A 21,706-nucleotide genomic window follows, 5' to 3' on the forward strand; every position below is an offset into this window, starting at 1 on the left:
ACGGGATATAGAAAAACATTTCCACTGGTTTAGGGCCTGACAAGATCTTAAGCCTCCTTTGGAAAACTTGTTTCCAATAAGACAAAATACAGATGGAAGACTAACCTTAATCTAACCAATACTAGGCTATAGAAAGTAGCAGAGGACTTTTTGTTTCTTTGTGTGTTTCATTAACACAGAAATGTGTGACCCCATGCCATGTTATGGCCACTTTTGAAAAATAAGGTGAAATAATAGAGGTATTATTTATGTGAAAAACAAGTGAAAAAGGAGAATGGGAAAGAAAAGGGGGGGCGGGAACATAGAAAAGCATGTAAAGGAAGATATCCAAACCCAGAAAATGTCTGCCCACTGCCCCCGCCACCTGACACACACACACACACACACACACACACACACACACACACACACGAAGCCAGGCTCAGAAAAATAAGACTATTTTCAATGATGTTCTTGAAGTGCTATTTCCATCTTGTGGCCGTTTAGAAAATTGCTTCCTAACACTTAAAGTTCTGTTGTGTTTTGGCAACTCCTAATTAAATCGTGCCCCTCATTAACAAAAGGCGCCCTTCAAATCGGAGCTTTTCCCTCCTATCCATACTGTCTTCCAGTTGCTTTCACTTTAGGGAACTAAGAAAACACAGAAAACCCACATGCATGTATGCACTGTGAGAAATATTCTCATTGCAAAATGCATGACATATTAACACCTTGGGTTTAACAAGCCTTTGCTAGCCACTGGGTTTAAAAAGCCATTTCTCCCTCTTTTTCCATCAATTATTATTTCTGAAACGGCAACCACTGTCCTCTTAGGGTAATGGAAGAGCTACCAGAATGTCAAGCAGATTGACTCTTGATGACTTCTCTGCCCTCTGCATGGGAGCAAAAAGCCCATTGCCTTCACTTTTTCTTTCTTAGACAACCAAGAAGTTTCTCCTCCCCACCTGACAGGCCCCACTCTTTCCCTTCCTCCTGCCTCTTTTCGGCTCTTGAGGGCATAGATACTAGATGCTTAAGATTTGGGAGTTTGGGAAGACGTTCGGGGGCAGAAAGTACAGAAGGTCCTGAATGGCACACTTTTCAGATGCTTAACATTTCCTGAACTTTACAGCATTCTATTTGGTGTAAGTAGCATCTTCATAGAGCAGGGATCCAATATCATAGGAAAATAAGAACAGAGTTTGGAAATTGACTTAAAAGTTCTGATTCTTTATGTCAGGAAAAAGACTTGTTACCTGCATTCTTATAATATTCAATGGCCTGATAGTAGTAGAGTGGAAGTTTTCCTTTGGCATTTTTTTAATTTTCAGGATGGAGACCTGCGTATGGAATTTACAACATGTGGGTATCTCTTTTTGGAGCTGTTTTGTGCTGTGCAGTCATGTTTGTCATCAACTGGTGGGCAGCTGTCATCACCTATGTCATTGAATTCTTCCTCTATATCTATGTGACTTATAAGAAGCCAGGTAAGATCATAAGGACTGTATGGAATAGCGTTTCCAATTCTCTCTCTACTCATTTATTAAGCATTTATTGAGCAGCTTTTATGTGCTTGTGAGGCTTATGTAAGGTGGGATATTATTAATATCATGCAATATAATAATAATAATAGCTGGGGCCAGGCACGGTGGTTCACACCTGTAATCCCAGTACTTTGGGAGGCCAAGGCAGGCAGATCACGAGGTCAGGAGTTCAAGACCAGCCTGGCCAAGGCGGTGAAACTCCATCTCTACTAAAAATACAAAAATTAGCCGGTGTGGTAGTGGGTACCTGTAATCCCAGCTACTCGGGAGGCTGAGGTAGGAGGATTGCTTGAAACAAGAAGCTTGAGGTTGCAGTGAGCTGAGATCAGGCCACTGTACTCCAGCCTGGGCAACAAGAGCAAAACTCTGTCTCAAAAAAAAAGAAAAAGTAATAATAACAATAGTTAACCTTGTTGAGCACTTGTTACATACCTTACACTCATTCATTCTTCACAATACTATTAGTCCCATTTTACAGATGAAGAAACTGGGGTTGAAAGGGTTGCCAAAGTAATAATCGGGATGTGTTGGAGCTGACCATATACCCAGAATATTGATACCAAACCAACCCAACCAACTTTCCATTACATCACTTTCTGTTTCTGATGTCCTGATAAATTAGCTACAGTTCATGTCCTCAAGGAGTTCACAGAGTCACACTTAAGGAATTAATTATGATACAATAGAGTAAGCACCGTGAGAGTAATATGAGCAAATTGCTGAGAAACGGGGAGAGAAGGGTTAACTTTGACTGGAGTTATTCAGGAAAATATAAGGTTCCTAACTTATGTTCACAGAGTCAACACCCAGTGGACATTTAACCAATATTTTTTAAATGAATAAATAAATTAGTTTTTTTTTTTTTTCAAAAGCAAGCAACTGAGGTTTGGTTAATCAGAGTCAGGGAATGATATTCTGGGCAAAAGGCGAATCATGAATGACATTAAGGACACATGTAAGTGCGGGGCAGCATATTTGGGAAGCTCAAGGCCTTCAACACACAGAAAGCTCTTGAGTGATAGGGAGAAGGATCACAGCAGGAGCCTGGAAGAGTTGGTGTGGGCCAGATAAATAAGAAACTTAAAGGTCATTCTAAAGAATCTGATGTTGTGAGCAACAGGAAGATGCCACAGGCTGGTCAATTGGATGTGAACTTTGGGTGTTGACTTTAGGACCAGGTGTATTACAGCTGGAAGGGGCTGCAGCAGTGCAGTGCAGAGAGGCCCAGAGCCAGCTTCACACTCTCCTTTCCCTTACTCTGCCAGTAAAGCAGAGCTTGTAGTCACTACCTTGAAGGGGGCAGTTTAGCTTTTATTCACTACTTTACGTATTTTAAACATCACATATAACTTACATATGGCAAAATTCACCCCTTTTTAATGCGCTGTCTATATGTTTTGACAAACTTTTGCAGTGTCGTAACCATCATCAATACACAGGGTATTTCCATCATCCCCACAAGTTCCCTTATACCCCTGCGTGGTCAGTCTCCACCCTCCAACTTAGCCTCTGGTGATTGCTTGTCTGATGTCTCATCCTCCAGCTTTGCCTTTTCCAAAATACCATATAAATAGGAACGTACAGGATATAGCCTTTTAGAAGACTTCCGTTCCCTTAGCAGAATGCTGTTAGATTTATCTGTGCTGTTGCATATGTAAGTGGTTTGTCCTTTTGTATTGTTGAGTGGTATTCTGTTGTATGAATACATCACATATACTTTTTAGTTCTATCTACCAGTCGATAGTCATCTGAGTTCTTTTCAGTTTAGGTCCACAGGACTTTATGTGGACTTACGTTTTCATGTTCCCTTGGGTAAATATCTAGTAGTAGGATTTATGATTAAATAAAAAGTATATATATATAACTTTATGAGAAGCTGCCAAACTGTTTTCTGTGGTAGCAGTATGACTTTCCATTCCTACAAGCCATGAATGAGTGTCCTAGAGGCTCCATGTTTGTCAGCATGTATTATTGCCAGTTGATTTTTTAAAAGCCATTCTAATAGATATGCAGTGCCACCTCATTGTGGCTTAGTTTGCATTTTCCCAATGGTTAACAATGTTGAACATCTTATTTGCCATCCATATATCTTTTTTAGTCAAGTGTCTGTTTAAATCTTTTGCTCATTTTTTAATTATATTCTTATTATTCAGTATTGAGAGTCCTTTATCTGTTCTGGATGCAAATCCTTTAGTAGTATGTGTTTTGCAAATATTTTCTCTGGATCTGTTGCTTCTCTATTTTCCTTACAATTTGTTTTGAAGAATAAAAGTTCTAAGTTTTGATGAAGTCTAATTTACCTTTTTTTTCTTTTATGGCTTTCCATTTTGCATCTGATCTAAGATATCATTTCCTAATTCAAAGTCACAAACTTCTAGAAGTTTTAATGCTTTGGGAATTATATTTAGGTATATTATTCATTTTGATTTCTTTTTTATATATGATATGAAGTATTGTTTGAGGTTCACTTTTTACATATAAACGTCCAATGAGTAGTAGAGCTTTTATACCTATAGAAAAATAAATACCCTAAGGTATACTTAATGCCTGATGCATTGTCAACATTTAATCAATACTGATCTGCTTTATCTCCGATAATTATTGTTCACCCATTTCCCTGGCTCTCCAGAACAAGACTGAGAAGAATAGGTTCTGTCTGTCATCTGGGGTGTATCTGTACATTCACATTAGGGGCTTCCTCTCATAAACCTTGGAAGAGCCATTTAATACTTAAATTTGTGAAAATAAATAAATAAATAAATAAAGTGGGGGGAGATGGTAGAACTGAGAACTGACCTCCTTGTGATGAAGATGATTAGGGATTAGGTTCTCAAAGATCAAACTAAAATGTTTGCTGAGGAACCTCAACCCTCTTCATAGAAATCTAAAAGAATTCCCATGCTATTTAGTTTTACTATTCAAAATGCAAAGATTACTGCACACTATCTGTGTATATAGAAATGCTGCTTCTCATTTCAATTTAAGAATTGGGTCAGGTGTGGTGGCTCATGCCTGTAATCCCAACACTTTAGAAGGCTGAGGTGGGCAGATCACAAGGTCGGTTTTAGACCAGCCTGCCAATATGGCCAAACCCTGCCTCTGCTAAAAATACAAAAATTAGCCGGGCATGGTGGTGTGCACCTGTAGTTCCAGCTACTCAGGAGGCTGAGGCAGAGAATTGCTTGAACCCTGGGGGATGGAGGTGGTACCACTACCCTCGAACCCAGTTGATGGTGCCACTGCACTCCAGTCTGGCCAACAGAGCAAGACTCTGTCTCAAAAAAAAAATCTGTGAAGATGCTTTGGATCTGTTCAGGGACTGACCAGTTCCCAAGTCTGTCTGCCTGCAGTATGGTTATCGTGCAGCCTCTCCCACCAAGCAAGATTTCTAGGACTGCAGTTGTACAGTCTGATCCTTTGCTGGAATGAAGCCTTCACTTCTGAGGATTTATATGTATTCATAGAAGTACACAAAGTGCTTTTTAGGAAATAGCACATTATATTTTCTCTAATTTGGGCACTCATCATCACTGGCACAGCCAAGGAAAATCATAGATGCGGATGGCTTGTAAAAATTATTCATGGTGCACAGAGGAAAGGTCAGTGCTTTTTATGCCAATTTCTTCCTTTATCCACAGAGGTGAACTGGGGCTCCTCCACACAGGCACTTTCCTACGTGAGTGCTTTAGACAATGCTCTGGAATTAACCACAGTGGAAGACCACGTGAAAAACTTCAGGTAAAGCTGGTGTCTCAGGCATCCTGATGTTGTTCCACATTAGAAGTGGCTTTCCCATATGAGGGACAAAGCATTCAAATAGTTATAAGCTTTATGAGTACATTCTAAAAATAAGCAGTCAGACAGTACTGCCCCGTTATTATGACAGCACCTCCTGTAAGTGAGGGCTTCTTTCCTTCCACACTGAGCTATGCCCACGCCAAACTACAGCTCCTCATAGTGCAAGGTGTAACCTTCCATGCAGAGAAATAGCAAGGTGGACTAAGTGATGCAACTTTAGAGAGATGATCTGAATCCCTACACATATTACTCTGCTATTGTCTCCATTCTGCTTAAGACTTTAGGGCTTACTAAATTCTCTTAAAAGTAACGCTTTTAGCTTTTCATTAGCTGTAGCTTATTTTGAAAGAAACCTCAAGCACAAGCTTGTATGAAGAATGAAAGAAAGTAACACAAAAATCTTGGTTGGAGAGGGACAGATAACGTTGGGATTTGGGGTAGGTGGCTACAGGGAAAAAGACGGGGACCATATTAGTCCATTTTCATACTGCTATGAAGAAATATCCAAGACTGGGTAATTTATATAAAAAAAGAGGTTCAATGGACTCCCAGTTTCACATAGCTGGGGAGGCCTCACAATCAAGGCAGAAGGCAAAGGAGGAGCAAAAGCATGTCTTACGTGGTGCCAGGCAGAAGAGTGTGGGTGGGGGAACTGCCCTTTATAAAACCATCAGATATTGTGAGACATATTCACGATCATGAGAACAGCATGGGAAAATCCACCCCCATGATTCAATTACCTCCCACTGGGTCCCTCCCACGACACATGGGTATTATGGGAACTATAATTCCAGATGAGATATGGGTGGAGACACAGCCTAAAGCATATTATTCCATCCCTGGTCCCTCCAAAATTTCATTTTCTCACATTTCAAAACTAATCATGCCTTTCCAACAGTCTCCCAAAGTCTTAACTCATTTCAGCATTAACTCAGAAGTTCACAGTCCAAAGTCTCATCTGAGACAAAGCATGTCCCTTCTGCCTATGAGCCTGTAAAATCAAAGGCAAGTTAGTTACTTTCTTGCTACAATGGAGGTACAGGCATTGGGTAAATACACCTGTTTCAAATAAGAGAAATTGGCCAAAATGAAAGGGCTATAGGCCCCATGCAAGTCTGAAATCTAGTGGGGCAGTAAAATCTTAAAGCTCCAAAATTATGTCCTTTGACTCCATGTCTCATATCCAGATCATGTCGATGCAAGTGGTAGGTTCCCATGGTCTTAGGCAGCTCTGTCCCTGTGGCTTTGCAGGGTACAGCCCTCCTCCTGGCTGCTTTCACTGGTTGGTGTTGAGTGTCTGCAGCTTTTCCAAGTGCACAGTGCAAACTGTCGGTGAATCTATAATTCTGGGGTCTACAGGACTGTGGCCCTCTCCTCAGAGCTCTACTAGGCAGTGCCCTAGTAGGGAGGCAGTGTGGGGGCTCTAACCCCGCATTTCCCTTCTGCACTGCCCTAGCAGAGGTTCTCCATGAGTGCCCTGCCCCTGCAGCACACCTCTGCTTGGATATCCAGGCATTTCCATACTTCTGACATCTAGGCAGAGGTTCTCAAACCTCAATTCTTGTCTTCTGTGAGCCTGCAGGACCAACACCACATTAAAGCTACCCAGGCTTGGGACTTGCACCCTCTGAAGCCAGCACCCAAGCTATACCTTGGCCCCTTTTAGCCATGGCTGGAGCAGCTAAGACACAGGGTAGCAAGTCTCAAGGCTGCACACAGGAAGGGGGCCCTGGCCATGCCCAGAAAACCATATTTCCCTCCTAGGCCTCCAGGCCTGTGATGAGAGGGGCTGCTGCGAAGTTCTCTGACATGCCCTGGAAACACTTTCCCCATTGACTTCATGATTAGTATTTGCCTCCTTGTTACTTATGTAAATTTCTGCACCTGACTTGAATTTCTCCCCACAAAAAAAATTTCTACTATAAAATTTTCAAACTTTTTGCTCTGCTTCCTCTTGAACACTTTGCTGCTTAGAAATTTCTTCCACCAAGGCCGGGAGCAGTGGCTCAAGCCTGTAATCCCAGCACTTTGGGAGGCCGAGGCGGGTGGATCACGAGGTCGGCAGATCGAGACCATCCTGGTCAACATGGTGAAACCCCGTCTCTACTAAAAATTACAAAAAATTAGCTGGGCACGGTGGCGTGTGCCTGTAATCCCAGCTACTCAGGAGGCTGAGGCAGGAGAATTGCCTGAACCCAGGAGGCGGAGGTTGCGGTGAGCCGAGATCACACCATTGCACTCCAGCCTGGCTAACAAGAGCGAAACTCCGTCTCAAAAAAAATAAAAATAAAAATAAAGAAATTTCTTCCACCAGATACCCTAAATCATCTATCTCAAGTTAAAAGTTTCACAGATCACTAGGGCAGGGGCAAAATGCCACCAGTCTCTTCGCATAGCAAGAGTGACCTTTACTCCAGTTCCCAAGAAATTCCTCATCTTCATCTGAGACCACCTCAGCCTGGACTTTATTGTACATTATCACTATCAGCATTTGGTCAAAGCCTTTCAATAAGTCTCTATGGAGTTCCAAACTTTCCCACATTTTTCTCTCTTCTTCTGAGCCCTCCAAACTGTTCCGACTTCTGCCTGTTATACCCAGTTCCAAAGTCACTTCCACATTTTTGGCTAGTTTTACAGCAGTACCTCACTGTGCTGGTACCAATTTTAGTCCATTTTCATACTGCTATAAAGAAATACCCAAGACTGAGTAATTTATAAAGAAAAAGAGATTTAATGGACTCATAGTTCCACATGGCTGGGGAAACCTCACAGTCATGGTGGAGGGTGAAGGAGGATCAAAGTCACATCTTATATGGTGGCAGGCAAAAGAGTGTGTGCAGGGGAACTGCCTTTTATAAAACCATCAGGTCTCTTCAGACTTATTCACTATCATGAGAACAGCAAGGGAAAATCTGTCCCCATGACTCAGTTACCTCCCACTGGGCCCCTCTCACAATACGTGGGGATTATAGAAGCTACAATTCAAGATGAGATTTGGGTGGGAACAAAGCCAAACCCTATAAGGGACCACAAGAGCACCTTTTCCTTACTTCACACTTTTGCCATGACTAACTGAACTGAGAACACAAGCATGTCAAGATGGATAGGCAGAATGATTCAAGAATTCTGGTGGGAAAGCGAAAAAACAGGGGAGAGGTTGTCCCATTTTTCCAAGCCTCCTTCCCTGTTATCCCACTGGAATGGTTCTGAGGTTGCAGATTTCTTGCAGTGGCCCATTCTCACGCCTTTTTTTTTTTCACTTCCAGGCCCCAGTGCATTGTCTTAACAGGGGGACCCATGACAAGACCTGCTCTCCTGGACATAACTCACGCCTTTACCAAGAACAGTGGCCTTTGCATCTGCTGTGAAGTCTTTGTGGTAAGAACCACTTCACCCCAGGGAAGTGCTTTTTCCTTTCTGCTTACCTTGGTTTATTTTAGGTGAGGAGAAAAGGTACATGCAGTGATAGGAAAATAGCAAAAAACAGTTTATACAAGAGCCCTCTACCTTGATTCATAGAGCAAGGATGAGCAAGGGCCCGTGATCCTGAATTTAAACAGGTAGATGAAATGTGCTTCAGATTTCGTAGGAGGCCAACTAAAAGTGACAAATATTTCCAAATGATGGCCTTTGAGTCAAGAAAAAGGTAACTGGCTCAGAAATAAAATGAAGGCATTTGGGGTGATGGCTGTCTACAGAAATACAAAAGGATGGAATAAGAGAGATAGAGCACTATTGTAGAGATTAACTGATGAGGAAACCACCAGACACAATGGCCTGAAATGACAGCACATCAAATTTAGATTAAATATTTGGATTCATTTGGTAACACTGCAGATATTCAAGGAACTAAACCAAGTTTTTCATGCCTTAGATAATCATTCAGAGCTGAATGAATTATTTTTGTTCAGGAAATATGTGGTAGACTAATAACAACTTATTGGTGGTTTTCCTAGGAGGTATTCAAAACTGGTGCTAAAAATTTAACCATAATTATTGACCAATTTCTCAAGTGTGGAGGAAGTATTAAAATAATAATAAAATAGTAAGTTTCCGGGTGCAGTGGCTCACACCTGTAATCCCAGCACTTTGGGAGACCAAGGCAGGAGGATCACCCGAGGTCAGGAGTTCAAGACCAGCCTGACCAACATGATGAAACCCTGTCTCTACTAAAAATACAAAAATTAGCTGGGTATGGTGGTGCATGCCTGTAATCCCAGTTACTTTGGAGGCTAAGGCAGGAGAATCACTTGAACCTGCAGGTGGAGTTTGCAGTGATCCCAGATTGCACCACTGCACTCCAGCCTGGGCTACAGAGCAAGACTCCATCTCAAATAATAATAATCATAATAAAAGTCAGTCAGGTGCAGTGGCTCACGTCAGTAATCCCAGCACTTTGAGAGACCGAGGCAAGCAGATCACCTGAGGTCAAGAGTTCAAGACCAACCTGACCAATATAGTGAAACCCCATCTCCACTAAAAATACAAAAATTAGCTGGGTATGGTGGCAGGCAACTGTATTCCCAGCTACTCGGGAGGTTGAGGCAGGAGGATCATCTGAACCTGAGAGGCAGAGGTTGCAGTGAGCCAAGATTGTGCCATTGCACTCCAGCCTGGGCAACAAGAGTGAAACTGTCTCAAAAATAAATAAATAAATAGATAAATAAAATAATAATAAAGTCCAAGGTCTCCAAACTAGCCTACTTCTACTTCTATTCCCAATACTCTCTATCGCACTCTCTCTCTCTCTCTCTCTCACACACACACACACACACACACACACACATACACACACACCCCCACTCAAAATTCTTAGCAATTAATGTATTTTTATAGTACTTAAGTACTTACCTATTCTTCAAAGCCTTTTTCTACAGCTTTCATATTCGAGCCACACAATAGCCTAGTGAAGCATGAAAGAAAAGCAGCCCTGTTCTCATTTTACTGATTGGGAAAGTGAGATTCAGGAAAATTAAATTATTGTACTGGATCACATGACAAGAAAGTGGCAGAGCCAAGATATCAGTCCAGGCCACACAAGTGTGCTGTGTGTCATGCCTTGAAGAGAAAGCCTTAGCACACTTGCACCCTTGGGAGTACTATTAGAATCCAGCTTCATATTTAAATCTCCAATACCTGCCAAGGAATAGGGCTGTCAGGAAGTCATGTGACTTTCTAGCCAGTCAACTCTGCTGTGATGCTGGGGGCTAATTTACTGCATGTCATCATGACCAGCACTTAAGCATCTCTTTACACCTGGTAATATTCTAAATGCCAATATTCTATGAAGCAGTTGATCATACTCTCCTTCATCTTAGTGCTTATATAACAGTAATTCAAATAATATAACTCAATGCAATTATCTGGTAGGTGGTAGAGAGACTCCTACTAAGTACTTGAGATTGACAGGTTAAGTAATGACCAACTGTGACTCTAAAGAATTTTTTAAAATCTTATTAAGCACCCCTCTCTCATATTATCAACTTTGGTGCCCTGGATTGGTGGATTTCATTTTGGCCAATATAATATAGAAGCCAGTTTTGATGAAATAAGCAGTTTGGGGTGTTTTTCTTCTGCAGCAATTTAGAGAAAACTTAGTTTAGCAGGCAATAAAATATCTTTAGGACTGGAGAAATAAACTGGGAGTATAAACAGTCATCTATTGGCAAAGGAGAAAGGGTCTTGTCAGAAACAAGAGAGACTGCTTTTAATTAACCCTTTGCTGCTTAGACTATAATACAGGATAGTGCTGGAATATCATTTCATTTGAAGTAGGTACCTTAGTCTGTGCCACCAATGGCCCTGTTTGTTTGACATATATGTTGGGCTGCATTATAAATTACTATATCGGTCTCTCCATGTAGGGCCCAAGAGCCTTGCTCTCAGGTGCTAAGGTTCTCCTGGGGACAGAAAATAGTTACTGCATCAGTTAATGACTTTCCAGTAGTTACTTTGTATGAGCTCCTGGGGCTACAGATGTTGATAGCGTTTTTAGACTCTGGGCTCAGTCGTCAATCATCTTTGCAAAGAAACAGATGGAAAGGGACATAGGGGGAGTAAGTATGCCATCAGAATTTTTTTCCCAAAAGCACAAAGGTTGATGGTTAAGCCAACCTTGTGGAAAATGTTAAATAGTGATGATGATAAGAGAATGACAATTTAGTTTTTAAGTCTAGGAAGCTGGTGCTTATGGGCTTTTGAGAATAACAGTCAAGTTTCAAATCACTATTTTGCCACTTACTAGCCGTGAATCCCTTAGGCACATAATATTTCATCTCTCTGTGCCTTACTTTTCTCAGTTGTAAAACGAAAATAATAAAAATGGCACCTATGTTACAGAGTTGCTATTTGAATTACAGAAGATAAGCTTTCTAATGCTGAGTCTGGTGTCCCTCAAAGAATAAATGCTCAATTAACTTTCATTGTTATTGTCAATATCATTATTTTTGGTATGCTATAGTTGCCGTTTTTATTCCAAAAATATATTACCTTCAACAAAAACCTAAAGCACGCCCTCTTAGAAAAACCAGGTCCCGACACTGGATTTTGAACTTTTTAAGTGTACAGCAGTTTGATCATGATGGAACAGTGAGATACGTGCTTCTCCCCACTAATCACAGGACCGCAGGCTCTTGGCTCCATCCTTCTGGTGGCCTGCAGCTACTGAAGTATTTGCTTTAAGTGCTGTTATCCTACCAGAAAGGAGCAAGACTTAAAACATGGACATTTTGATGCAGGTGGGTAGAGGGAAAATGTGTGGGCACAGCTGTCATTTCCTGCAACTGCAGCATTGTTAAATTTGAAATTAAAAGACCTGTAGTCTTTGCTGGGCCTCAGGCACCCACTGTGGCCTTCCAACTATCCAGCTAACTCTTACAATCTCCTCTAGGCCATTTCCCCTCTTTTGCCTTTTTACTATTCAGCTTAAAGATTTTACATGAGCCACTCTTCATCAAGGTAAATTTGGGGACCCATTTTAAAGAATCCAGCTTGGTAATTTAAAAAATACTGTCTGTTCTTCTCTTTTGAACTACATACTTCTGTGTCATTGGAAATGGTATGCTTCCAATAGGCTTTATATTAAACATGTAAGTCATTTTGTTCTTTTGTACGTTATCATTCTTGTCACCATAGGAGGGAGGAAAACTCTACCTGTAGTGTCCCCCTCATATTTCTAAGCATAGCCAAGTTCAACAGGTTCAGCAAAAGGTAAGTTATTATTAGTTAAAGGTTGCAAGTTGCATCCGCCACCAGCTCTACCCTCTGTATCCTGACACACATAAGCGCTGCCTTTGTCAATGAGCTTCCTCACTTATGTCATTCATAGTAGATGGAGAGAGATCCAAACCAATCATCCTAGATAATTTAATTTGAATTTATGTATCTGTAATTCTCTGGGCACACTGCGTTCAGTTCTAGAAGTCTTATGGGGTCCGTTCACACTTCCTTTCCCATACTGCAGCAGTCCCTCATTCCTAATACATCTATTTTTACATTTAAAAATAGGAATATTTTATTAAATAAAAAACATATACATTTAAGTTTCAAAAGTTAATTCAATTGAAAGTTGATTCCATTGATCTGGGATTTGGAAAAGATAAAGTCATTATTGTCCAAAAATATGCCCCTTACCTATTTTCTTTCTCTCCCTTTTTTTTTTTTTTTTTTTTTTGAGATGGAGTCTCGCTCTGTCACCATGCTAGAGTGTAGTGGTGTGATGACCTTGGCTCATTGCAATCTCCACCTCCCGAATCCAAGTGATTTTCCTGCCTCAGTCTCTCAAGTAGCTGGGATTACAGGTGCACACCACCATGTCCAACTAATTTTTGTAATTTTAGTAGAGACAGGGTTTCACCATGTTGGCGAGGATGGTCTCAATCTCTTGACCTCATGATCCACCTGTCTCAGCCTCCCAAAGTGCTGGGGTTACAGGCATGAGGCACTGTGCCCAGCCCGCTTACCTCATTTCTAAATTTTGCTGTTCTTGCCTTGCAAAAGGCTTTCAAGTCTACCGTGGCATCTTTTATCAAGTGCCTTGTGTTGTGCTGGTGGCCAAAGAAATAAGACTTTTTAAAGATTGATTCTGTTTTTTTAATTTTCAAACACTAAAAAAATTAATTAGATTGAATCATATAAAATTTGCATTTTTACAGATCAAAATCATTAGAAACTGCCCATTTCATATGGTTCACTATATAAAATTAAATAAGACCTTTAATTCATAGTCTATGGTTCCTAATTAATGACTGTTAACATTTTGGGCCAGATGCAGTGAGACCCTGCCTAAAAAAATGAAAAAAAAAAATGGTTACAGATGCTTCCACTCACCTTATTTATTTTATTTTATTTTATTTTACTGATTGATTGGTTGAAACAGGGTCTCACTTTGTCACCCAGACTGGAGTACAATGGCACAATCATAGCTCATGGCAGCCTTGAGGTCCCAGGCTCAGACAATCCTCCCTCCTCAGCCTCCCCAGTATCTGGGACAACAGGCACGTGCCACCACACCTAGCTAATTTTTGTATTTTTTGTAGAGATAGGGTTTTGCCATGTTGCCCAGGCTAGTCTCGAACTCCTGGGCTCAAGCAATTCACCCTCCTCAACCTCCCAAACTCTATTATAGGCATGAACCGCTGCATCTTGCCTTCCACTCACTCTTTAAATGAAATAAGCCATTACAGATCAAGTTAAAGCCCCTTTTAAAACTACGCCAGACCCCTGACTCTCTCTGTCCCCAGAGGCAATGTTATATGAATTTTATGAGTATTCTTCTTATCGTTTCACAGATGGATACCAAGATGTAAATCTATTTTCATTCATGTTTTTCCTATTCATTAATGTTACTTTAAACCTGATTGTCCTCTCCTGTAATGGAGGAAAGGGACAACTTTTGACTGGTGTTCTCATGTAGAATCTCTCTTAGAATTTTACCCTGTTTCTCTTTTTCTTTTTTTTCTAAAAATTTATAAAGTATCTTAAGAAAACCTAAAGCTCTCCTTACATTCTCTGTTTGAGGAGTTCTCAACATATCTCATAGAAGACACCCACCTTTTAACTCTACAATATAAGGAAGGCAATTCAAGCCGATATAACCCAAGAAAAACTAAAACCTCATTTTTTCTTCTATCGTCAACCTCCTCTTAATCTCAACTTTCACATCCACCAAGGAAAAAGTGTATTCTTTCTAGACGCATCTTTTTCTTCTTTTGTCAGGAAGCCTCTGGTATGATGTCAGTAAAATAGCGACATGACCAAGTATTGAAAGAATGAAATAACCTATGAATGGGCACCAGCCTGCGTAGTAAGATAATATGGACCAAATCAGAAAGGGAAAAGATGTTCCTTCCCTCAGTTCCAACCAAAGCAGCCATGAAAATAAAGGCTTCGAATGTTTAAGAAAAAAAGTAGGAAGAAATATTGCACTTGGCAAATTTCTCTGTTTGATCCTAATGGGGTCAGAACTCCTTTACAAACTCCTTTTCATGATAGTCACTTATTTAAAGTAACATTGCATCAACTTCTCCACACTACATAATTAGAATGCTTTACCCCTTCCTCAATTAATATCAAAGCTATAATATATACAAGATTTTTAAAGCTTCTTTCTTTGAATCTTGAATTAATTTATGTACTCATATTTTGGATCCCAACTGAAGCTAATTTCTATAATATTATAATGGGGTAGTAAAATTTGTTTTTGTAACTATGACATATTTGAATGTTGAATAATTGTATTCCAGTACGCCTTTTCTCTTCGTTAGTTTGCTTTATTCTTACTACATTTGTATTGCAGCCTTCCTTGCCTCGCATTAATAAGTGTGCTACAATGATGTTATAATCGTTTTTAGCACAGAGAGATTCTGCATGAAACGTTTTTATGACTTCTCAATATGGCAAGTTTAGGCATTAAAGTAAATCTCTCTGTCACAATTAATGTTTAATCTGGATTTTTACAATACTAACAGACATACGTTAGACTGTATTTGTTTAAATAAATGCCATTTTCCTCAGGGGTTCACAGTCACTATAGTACAACTCACTACACTGATGGTTCAAATCCTTTTCTGTTTGTTATTCTTTCAACTTCCTTGAATAAAATATTCTTTCTTTCTTCAGCAGTTGATGAAGTTTAGAATGCCCAAAGAAGGACTAGTGATTCAAAATGCATTGACAATCTGGAAACCTTAGCTAAACTGAAGGCATAGCCTTCCTTAGACAAGGTCGTCTAGTTTAGTAACTACTCTCCCAGTCTCTCTACCTTTTCTGTCTTCAGGGAAGTTTCTTGGTTTTTAATTTTCCTTTAATGTGAAGTCAGCCAAACTGTTTTGAAAAGTTGGCAGGTTCTAGGAAATATGCTGGAAAAAGTAAGAATATAAAAAGAATCTAATTCAATTTAAATAGAATATTAAAATGGAAAGGACCCCAGAGATTGAGTGTTATGTAATAGAAATATATTATGTGCCACATATGTAATATGACATTGTCTAGTGGCCAAATAAAAAGAAAAAAAGAGAGGCCAGGCACAGTGGCTCACGTCTGTAATGCCAGCACTTTGGTAGGTCGAGGTGGGCAGATCACAAGGTCAAGAGGTTGAGATGATCCTGCCCAAGATGGTGAAACCTTGTCTCTACTAAATATACAAAAGTTAGCTAGGTGTGGTGGTAGGCACCTGTAATCTCAGCTACTCAGGAGGCTAAGGCAGGAGAACCGCTTGAACTCAGGAGGCTGAGGTTGCAATGAGCTGAGATTGTGCTACTGCACTTCAGCCTGGTGACAAAGCAAGACTCCGTCTCAAAAAAAAAAGGAAAAAAGAAATAGGTAAAGTTATTTTTAATAATATTGTATTTAATCCATTGTGTCCAAAATACTATAATTTCAATATGGAATCAGTATAGAAACATTAATGAGATATTTCGCAGTCTTTTTTGTACTGAGACTTTGAAATCCATTGTGCAATTTATGCTTCCAGCATATCTCAATGTGAACCAGCCACATTTCAAATGCTCAATAGCAGCATGGACATACAGGCTATCATATTAGGCCGTGATGACCTAGGCGATTGCCTGAGTTTTATAAGTGCAGAACATTCATCAAGACAGGACAAATGACAGACCCAGAGTGTCAGCCAGTCGGTGCCAGATCTCAACCTAACATTCTGACTCTCAGTTCAGTGTTCTTGCAACTGTGTTAGAGAACAAGCACAGTGGTAAAATTAGCTGGGGCTTCAATAACATTGTACTAGGTACTTTATTATAACTACTTAAAGCAACCTTGCAGGAGCAAGAGTTTATCCTCATTTTCAGAACAAGATATCAAAGCTCAGAGACAATCAATTACCTCCTCAAGCTTAGATCTGAGACCAGTTTTGTCTGACTGCAAAGCCTGGGCTTTTTTGCTTCCACGCATCTCAATGTCCTCTCTCCATTCTGAGACCCTTTAAGACCGTGACTCCAAGTATGGTCTAAGGAGCAGCAGCGTCTATTCCCTCCAGGAGTTTATTATGCAAAATCTTGAGTCCTACGTCAATACCTACAAGGCTGCATTTTATCAACAACCAAAGTGATCCATGTGAAATCTAAGACATCTCAACAAAATACATATCTCTCTATAAATTAAAAGAATTTCCTGGGAAAATGGATTCATACCCTATCAGACGTATGGCAGATAATCAGAAATACCTTATGGATTGAATTACAACATGAGAAGAAAAGAGTTAGCTTGGACATTTAAGGAAGGAGAAATAAGAATAGAATTTTTCATTAAAAATGAGTTTCCAGGACTAAATCTTGAAATTATCGAATGCTTTATCAACTGTCACAACACCTGCCTTCTTACCTCTTAATCTCTTCCACTCTTCTTAGGTCACAGGTATGTAAACTTCTGTGTCCACCAAATTTATTGAATGACAAGGAAATGTTCATGTATTTGAGTGGAAGTGTGGCAATATTACCAGGAAAATGTGGTATAAGTGTATTTTTGCCACACAAAAAAGTCACGCATCAGCCAAATAAAATTGTCACACTGTGCAGTTCATGGCAGTCCATTCTTGAAATTAGGCTCCAGCTGAGATTTCTTTGGTGTTCCTAAAAGTAGCTCTCGCTAATGAGTCAAAGGTTGATTATTTATCCTGAGCCTCTTCAGTCACATTGTCAGTGTTTTCCTCATGTGCCATGATGCCCTCAGCTCTTCCTTTCATTCAGTGGCAGGCAGTTAATTAAGCAGATGTTAATAAGTCTAGATGTTTTGGATAGAAAATGAGTAGAAAATGAATAATGTGAATAGCACAGGTCCTCTCCAAAAGGCTGAATCTGCAGAACCCTGTCCAGTGAGGGGTTTTTCCCTCTTTCCCATTTCTTAACCCAATGGGGCATTGCTGGCTATTTTTGTCCTTTAGAAAACAACAGCAATGTGATGTATAATAGCAGGGCTTCTAACCAATATTTCATTGTGTCGCACAGGGACCGCGCAAGCTGTGTGTTAAGGAGATGAACAGTGGCATGGGGAAAAAACAGGCCTGGCTTATAAAGAACAAAATCAAGGCTTTTTATGCTGCAGTGGCTGCAGACTGTTTCAGGGATGGTGTCCGAAGTCTCCTTCAGGTAAGGCTGCATTGAGGGATTGAGCACAGAGGCGAAAGACAATTAGTGCTCCGTGTTAATGAGGCTCCCAAAGTGAACGGCTGTCGTAACGCAGCCCAGAATCAGAGATCAGTGCAGACGGTTAAGGAATTATTTTGAATTCTTGGGTAGAGGCAAAACTAGAACAAAAGCAGAGAAGTTCTATTACAATAAACTATGAATGATACACTGGAAATGGAAAATGAGGTTGCCTTTGGCCACCAGCATACATTCTGCCCCGTACTTATTGAAATGCAAATTTGTTCCGATGGTTGACGACATTCAGGATCCTATTGAAACTTCAAACTATTTTTATATCTCATACTGCATAGAGCAATGCTCAAGTCAGGCATTCTTTTCCTTTTTTCTTTTGCAAATGGTGTTAGGGCAGCTGCTAGACCAACTAAATTAATGCATAGGGATCTGGGCATAAAATCTCCCTATCTTTCTGAATTATTTCCAGAATGTTGAATAAAATGTAATAATCTCTACAGCTCAACCTTAAATCCCACAGTTCTCCCATCTTTTCTCCTTTATTTTTCTTCCTTTTTTCCTTCCTTTATCTCTTCTACAGTAAGTACATAAAATCTTTTCGTAGTTCTGATCTTCATAATTTAGAATGACAGAGAATCCTTAAAACAATCCAAGAGATTCTCAGAAATTGTAGAGCTTGGCTTGCTGAGCATTTTGGCTTTAATATGGTTGAAAAACCTTAATTATATGTATAGGAAATGGTGCATTTGGCTTTCAGAATTACCGTATCTCAGAGCGTCAGAAGTCAGGACTGCATCCAGGTAATTCAGATGCACATGCAGGCAGGAAAGAAAAAATATTGGTTAAGCTTAATTGGTAATATTTTGAAGCTTAAGAGTATTTGATGCATTCCTGTGTCTAATTTCCCTTAAGAATACTTGTGAAGTAGCTGCACATGCAGAGAAACCATTTCTGCAAAACCTATTACCCACAATGAGCCGCTTTTTATTTGTTATTAATTTGCTAAACCATAGAAACAGGTATTATTGCAAGATGCTGATTTTTCTTTCAGTACCAAGGTAGTTTGTTTTTTGTTGTGGTGGTGGTTTTTGTTTGTTGAGATGGAGTCTCAATCTGTCACCAATCTGGAGTGCAGTGGCACGATCTCAGCTCATTGCAATCTCTGCCTCCTGGGTTCGAGCAATTCTCCTGCCTCAGCCTCCCCAGTAGCTGGGACTACAGGCCTGGGCCACCACACCTAGCTAATTTTTGTATTTTTAGTAGAGACGGGGTTTCACCTTCTTGGTCAGGATGGTCTTGATCTCTTGATCTCTTGATCCACCCACCTCAGCCTCTCAAAGAGGTGGGATTACAGGCGTGAGCCACCACACCCAGCCCCAAGTTAGTTTTCAATAGCTCTTTGGTTAAATATGTTGGCACTGTTAGTCATTTATTATAAAATTATGATAGAAGTTTTGTAAAATAAAATTTTCAATTAAGAATGGGAATACAGACATAAAATAAGAGCAGAGAAAGAAAAGACACAGGTATGAAAGAGCATTCTTAGGTTAATCCAGAAGAAATGGTAGAAAAAATTCCAACATGCATGTGTTCACATGAATTTCCTTTCATTAAAAAGTGAACTACAGAGGAGCCATGGCAAAAGGACAAGACGAAGTGATATGAAAGGAAGCATTGCAGTTACATCACCTTGAGTAAAACCATCTTTGCATCTAAGAAGTTATAGTACAAATTACCAAATAGTCAGAGTGTAGCCATGGAAAAGACTACTGCCACACATCTGCCAAGGGCCAAATGCGGACTCCAGGAAGGTGCTGGGTCAAGAACAATACACCAGATGTATTGGCGGCAAAGTTTATTTCAGGATCCCTCCTTCATTGCCTATCTCCTTCCACCTGCTACTGTTCCCTCTAAAATGTCCAGCTCTGGCACTTCTTTCACTCTTCCCATGACCCAGAACTACCTTCCATTACTCCCACTGCTCTTCCCCATCTTTTTTTTTTTTTTGAGGTGGAGTCTCGCTCTGCATCCCAGGTTGGAGTGCAGTGGTGTGATCTCGGCTCACTGCAAACTCCACCTCCCAGGTTCAAGCGATTCTCCTGCTTCAGCTTCCAGACCAGCTGGGATCACAGGCACACAGTACCATGCCCAGCTAATTTTTTGTATTTTTAGTAGAGATGGGGTTTCACCATGTTAATCAGTCTTGTCTCAAACTCGTGAGTTCAAGTGATCCACCCACCTTGGCCTCCCAAAATGCTGAGATTACGGGTGTGAGCCACTGCGCCCCGCTGCTCTCCTGTTTTAACCTGCCAACGTCTCACCAACTTCCAAGACTCAGTTGAAATACTGCCTCTCCCATGAAGCTGGCCATGAACCCTCACCTAAAATTCAAGTTTTCTTCCTTTGTTCTTCTGTATGAGTTTCTATTACATTTGCATGTATATTAGAATTATTTGTGTAAATATTGTCTTCTTCACCATGTTTGGTTCCATAAGGCCAAAGAATGTGCTTCACCACTCCCCCACCAAACCTGACAGAGCACTGTGCAAGTCATTGGTGCTTAGTAATATCACTGAATTAAATTTGATTAACTGGAAGCTGGAAGCTGTCATCTAATGAAGGGAGACAACACTTCTGATATGGAAGATGGCTATTAATGATACTGTCATATAAGAGAATTCGGTTTTAGAAACATAATTCAGTCACTCTTCAATAAATAACAAAAGTAGAGATTTCAGTGATCCTTATACATAAAAATTTTCCAAACATGGATTTTATTGCTACTGACAATATGGGTATAACAGGTGGGAATGAGCTTTGAACCACTAAGTTACAACATGCATACCAACAGTTAAGCTGACCTGCACTTGATTTTAAATTATTGAACCATTTTAATGAGTGTGTCAAAAGAAATGCAAATGACTGCTAATTTAGAAAAGCTACATTTCTGTCATCTAAAATCCATTTATAGCTGAGATGATTTAGAATTAATCTTTCTATTTTATGCTTGGGTACGGGCATGAAGGACATGCACTAAAATGTAATCTAATCTTCAGAATCTTCAGAACATTACTTCAGAGCTCCTTTAGACATTATTTTTCATTTGTGCTGGTAGTTTTCCAGTGCGGTAAGGGTTGCCCATGTTTTTATGTCCTCTGTTTAGGCCTCAGGCTTAGGAAGAATGAAACCAAACACTCTGGTGATTGGATATAAGAAAAACTGGAGGAAAGCTCCCTTGACAGAGATTGAGAACTACGTGGGAATCATACAGTAAGTGATGGCTTTCAAGACGTGTTCTTGTTTATAAAGCACTAACCTGGGCAGTACGTAACTTGTACTGCACGTAACACTGTTGTGTCAGATTAAATTGCCTGAGAAGAGCACATTCTCCTGGCACTCTGACTTCTTTCCCAAGGTGAAAAAAAACACCACCAATAATACAGCTTGAGGGAATCAGAGTGTCAGAGGAGGCAGGGTGGGAGAAATACCAGTGTCAGAGAAAAAGGTAAATGTTTAGAGTTACAACCTTAAAATCTATTTACAAGATTAAAAGCAAAGCACAGCTAAGCAAGGAGAAATTTTTCTTTCAGAACACCTGGAATCTTGGGTTGGCTGGTGTCTCTGCAGTTCAGTCCTTGTCTTCTTCTGAGCCTCTGATAATTCGTTCACTATCCAGAGCCCTATTAAATCTCCGTCTGCTAAGAGGCTCCCATATGCCAAGTGCTTCTGCTATCAGGTAGAGTAGGATTGGCTTGTGCACAGAATGTGAGC

The 21,706-nt window shown here is 40.2% G+C and overlaps 1 protein-coding gene across 2 annotated transcripts in view; it reads left to right on the forward strand.

Moving 5' to 3' along the window:
- SLC12A1 (solute carrier family 12 member 1) overlaps positions 1–21,706 on the forward strand; it is a 98,706-nt gene that overhangs the window by 41,461 nt on the left and 35,539 nt on the right. For both annotated transcript variants that reach the window (XM_035259601.3, XM_035259600.3), the window contains exons 14-18: positions 1,311–1,466; positions 5,162–5,261; positions 8,588–8,699; positions 17,783–17,923; positions 21,099–21,205. In XM_035259601.3, the coding sequence (XP_035115492.2) occupies positions 1,311–1,466; positions 5,162–5,261; positions 8,588–8,699; positions 17,783–17,923; positions 21,099–21,205 (616 nt within the window). The remainder of the gene's footprint in view (positions 1–1,310; positions 1,467–5,161; positions 5,262–8,587; positions 8,700–17,782; positions 17,924–21,098; positions 21,206–21,706) is intronic.

The sequence above is a fragment of the Callithrix jacchus genome, chromosome 8 (assembly GCF_049354715.1).
Source record: "Callithrix jacchus isolate 240 chromosome 8, calJac240_pri, whole genome shotgun sequence".
NCBI classification, from domain to species: Eukaryota; Metazoa; Chordata; class Mammalia; order Primates; family Cebidae; genus Callithrix; species Callithrix jacchus.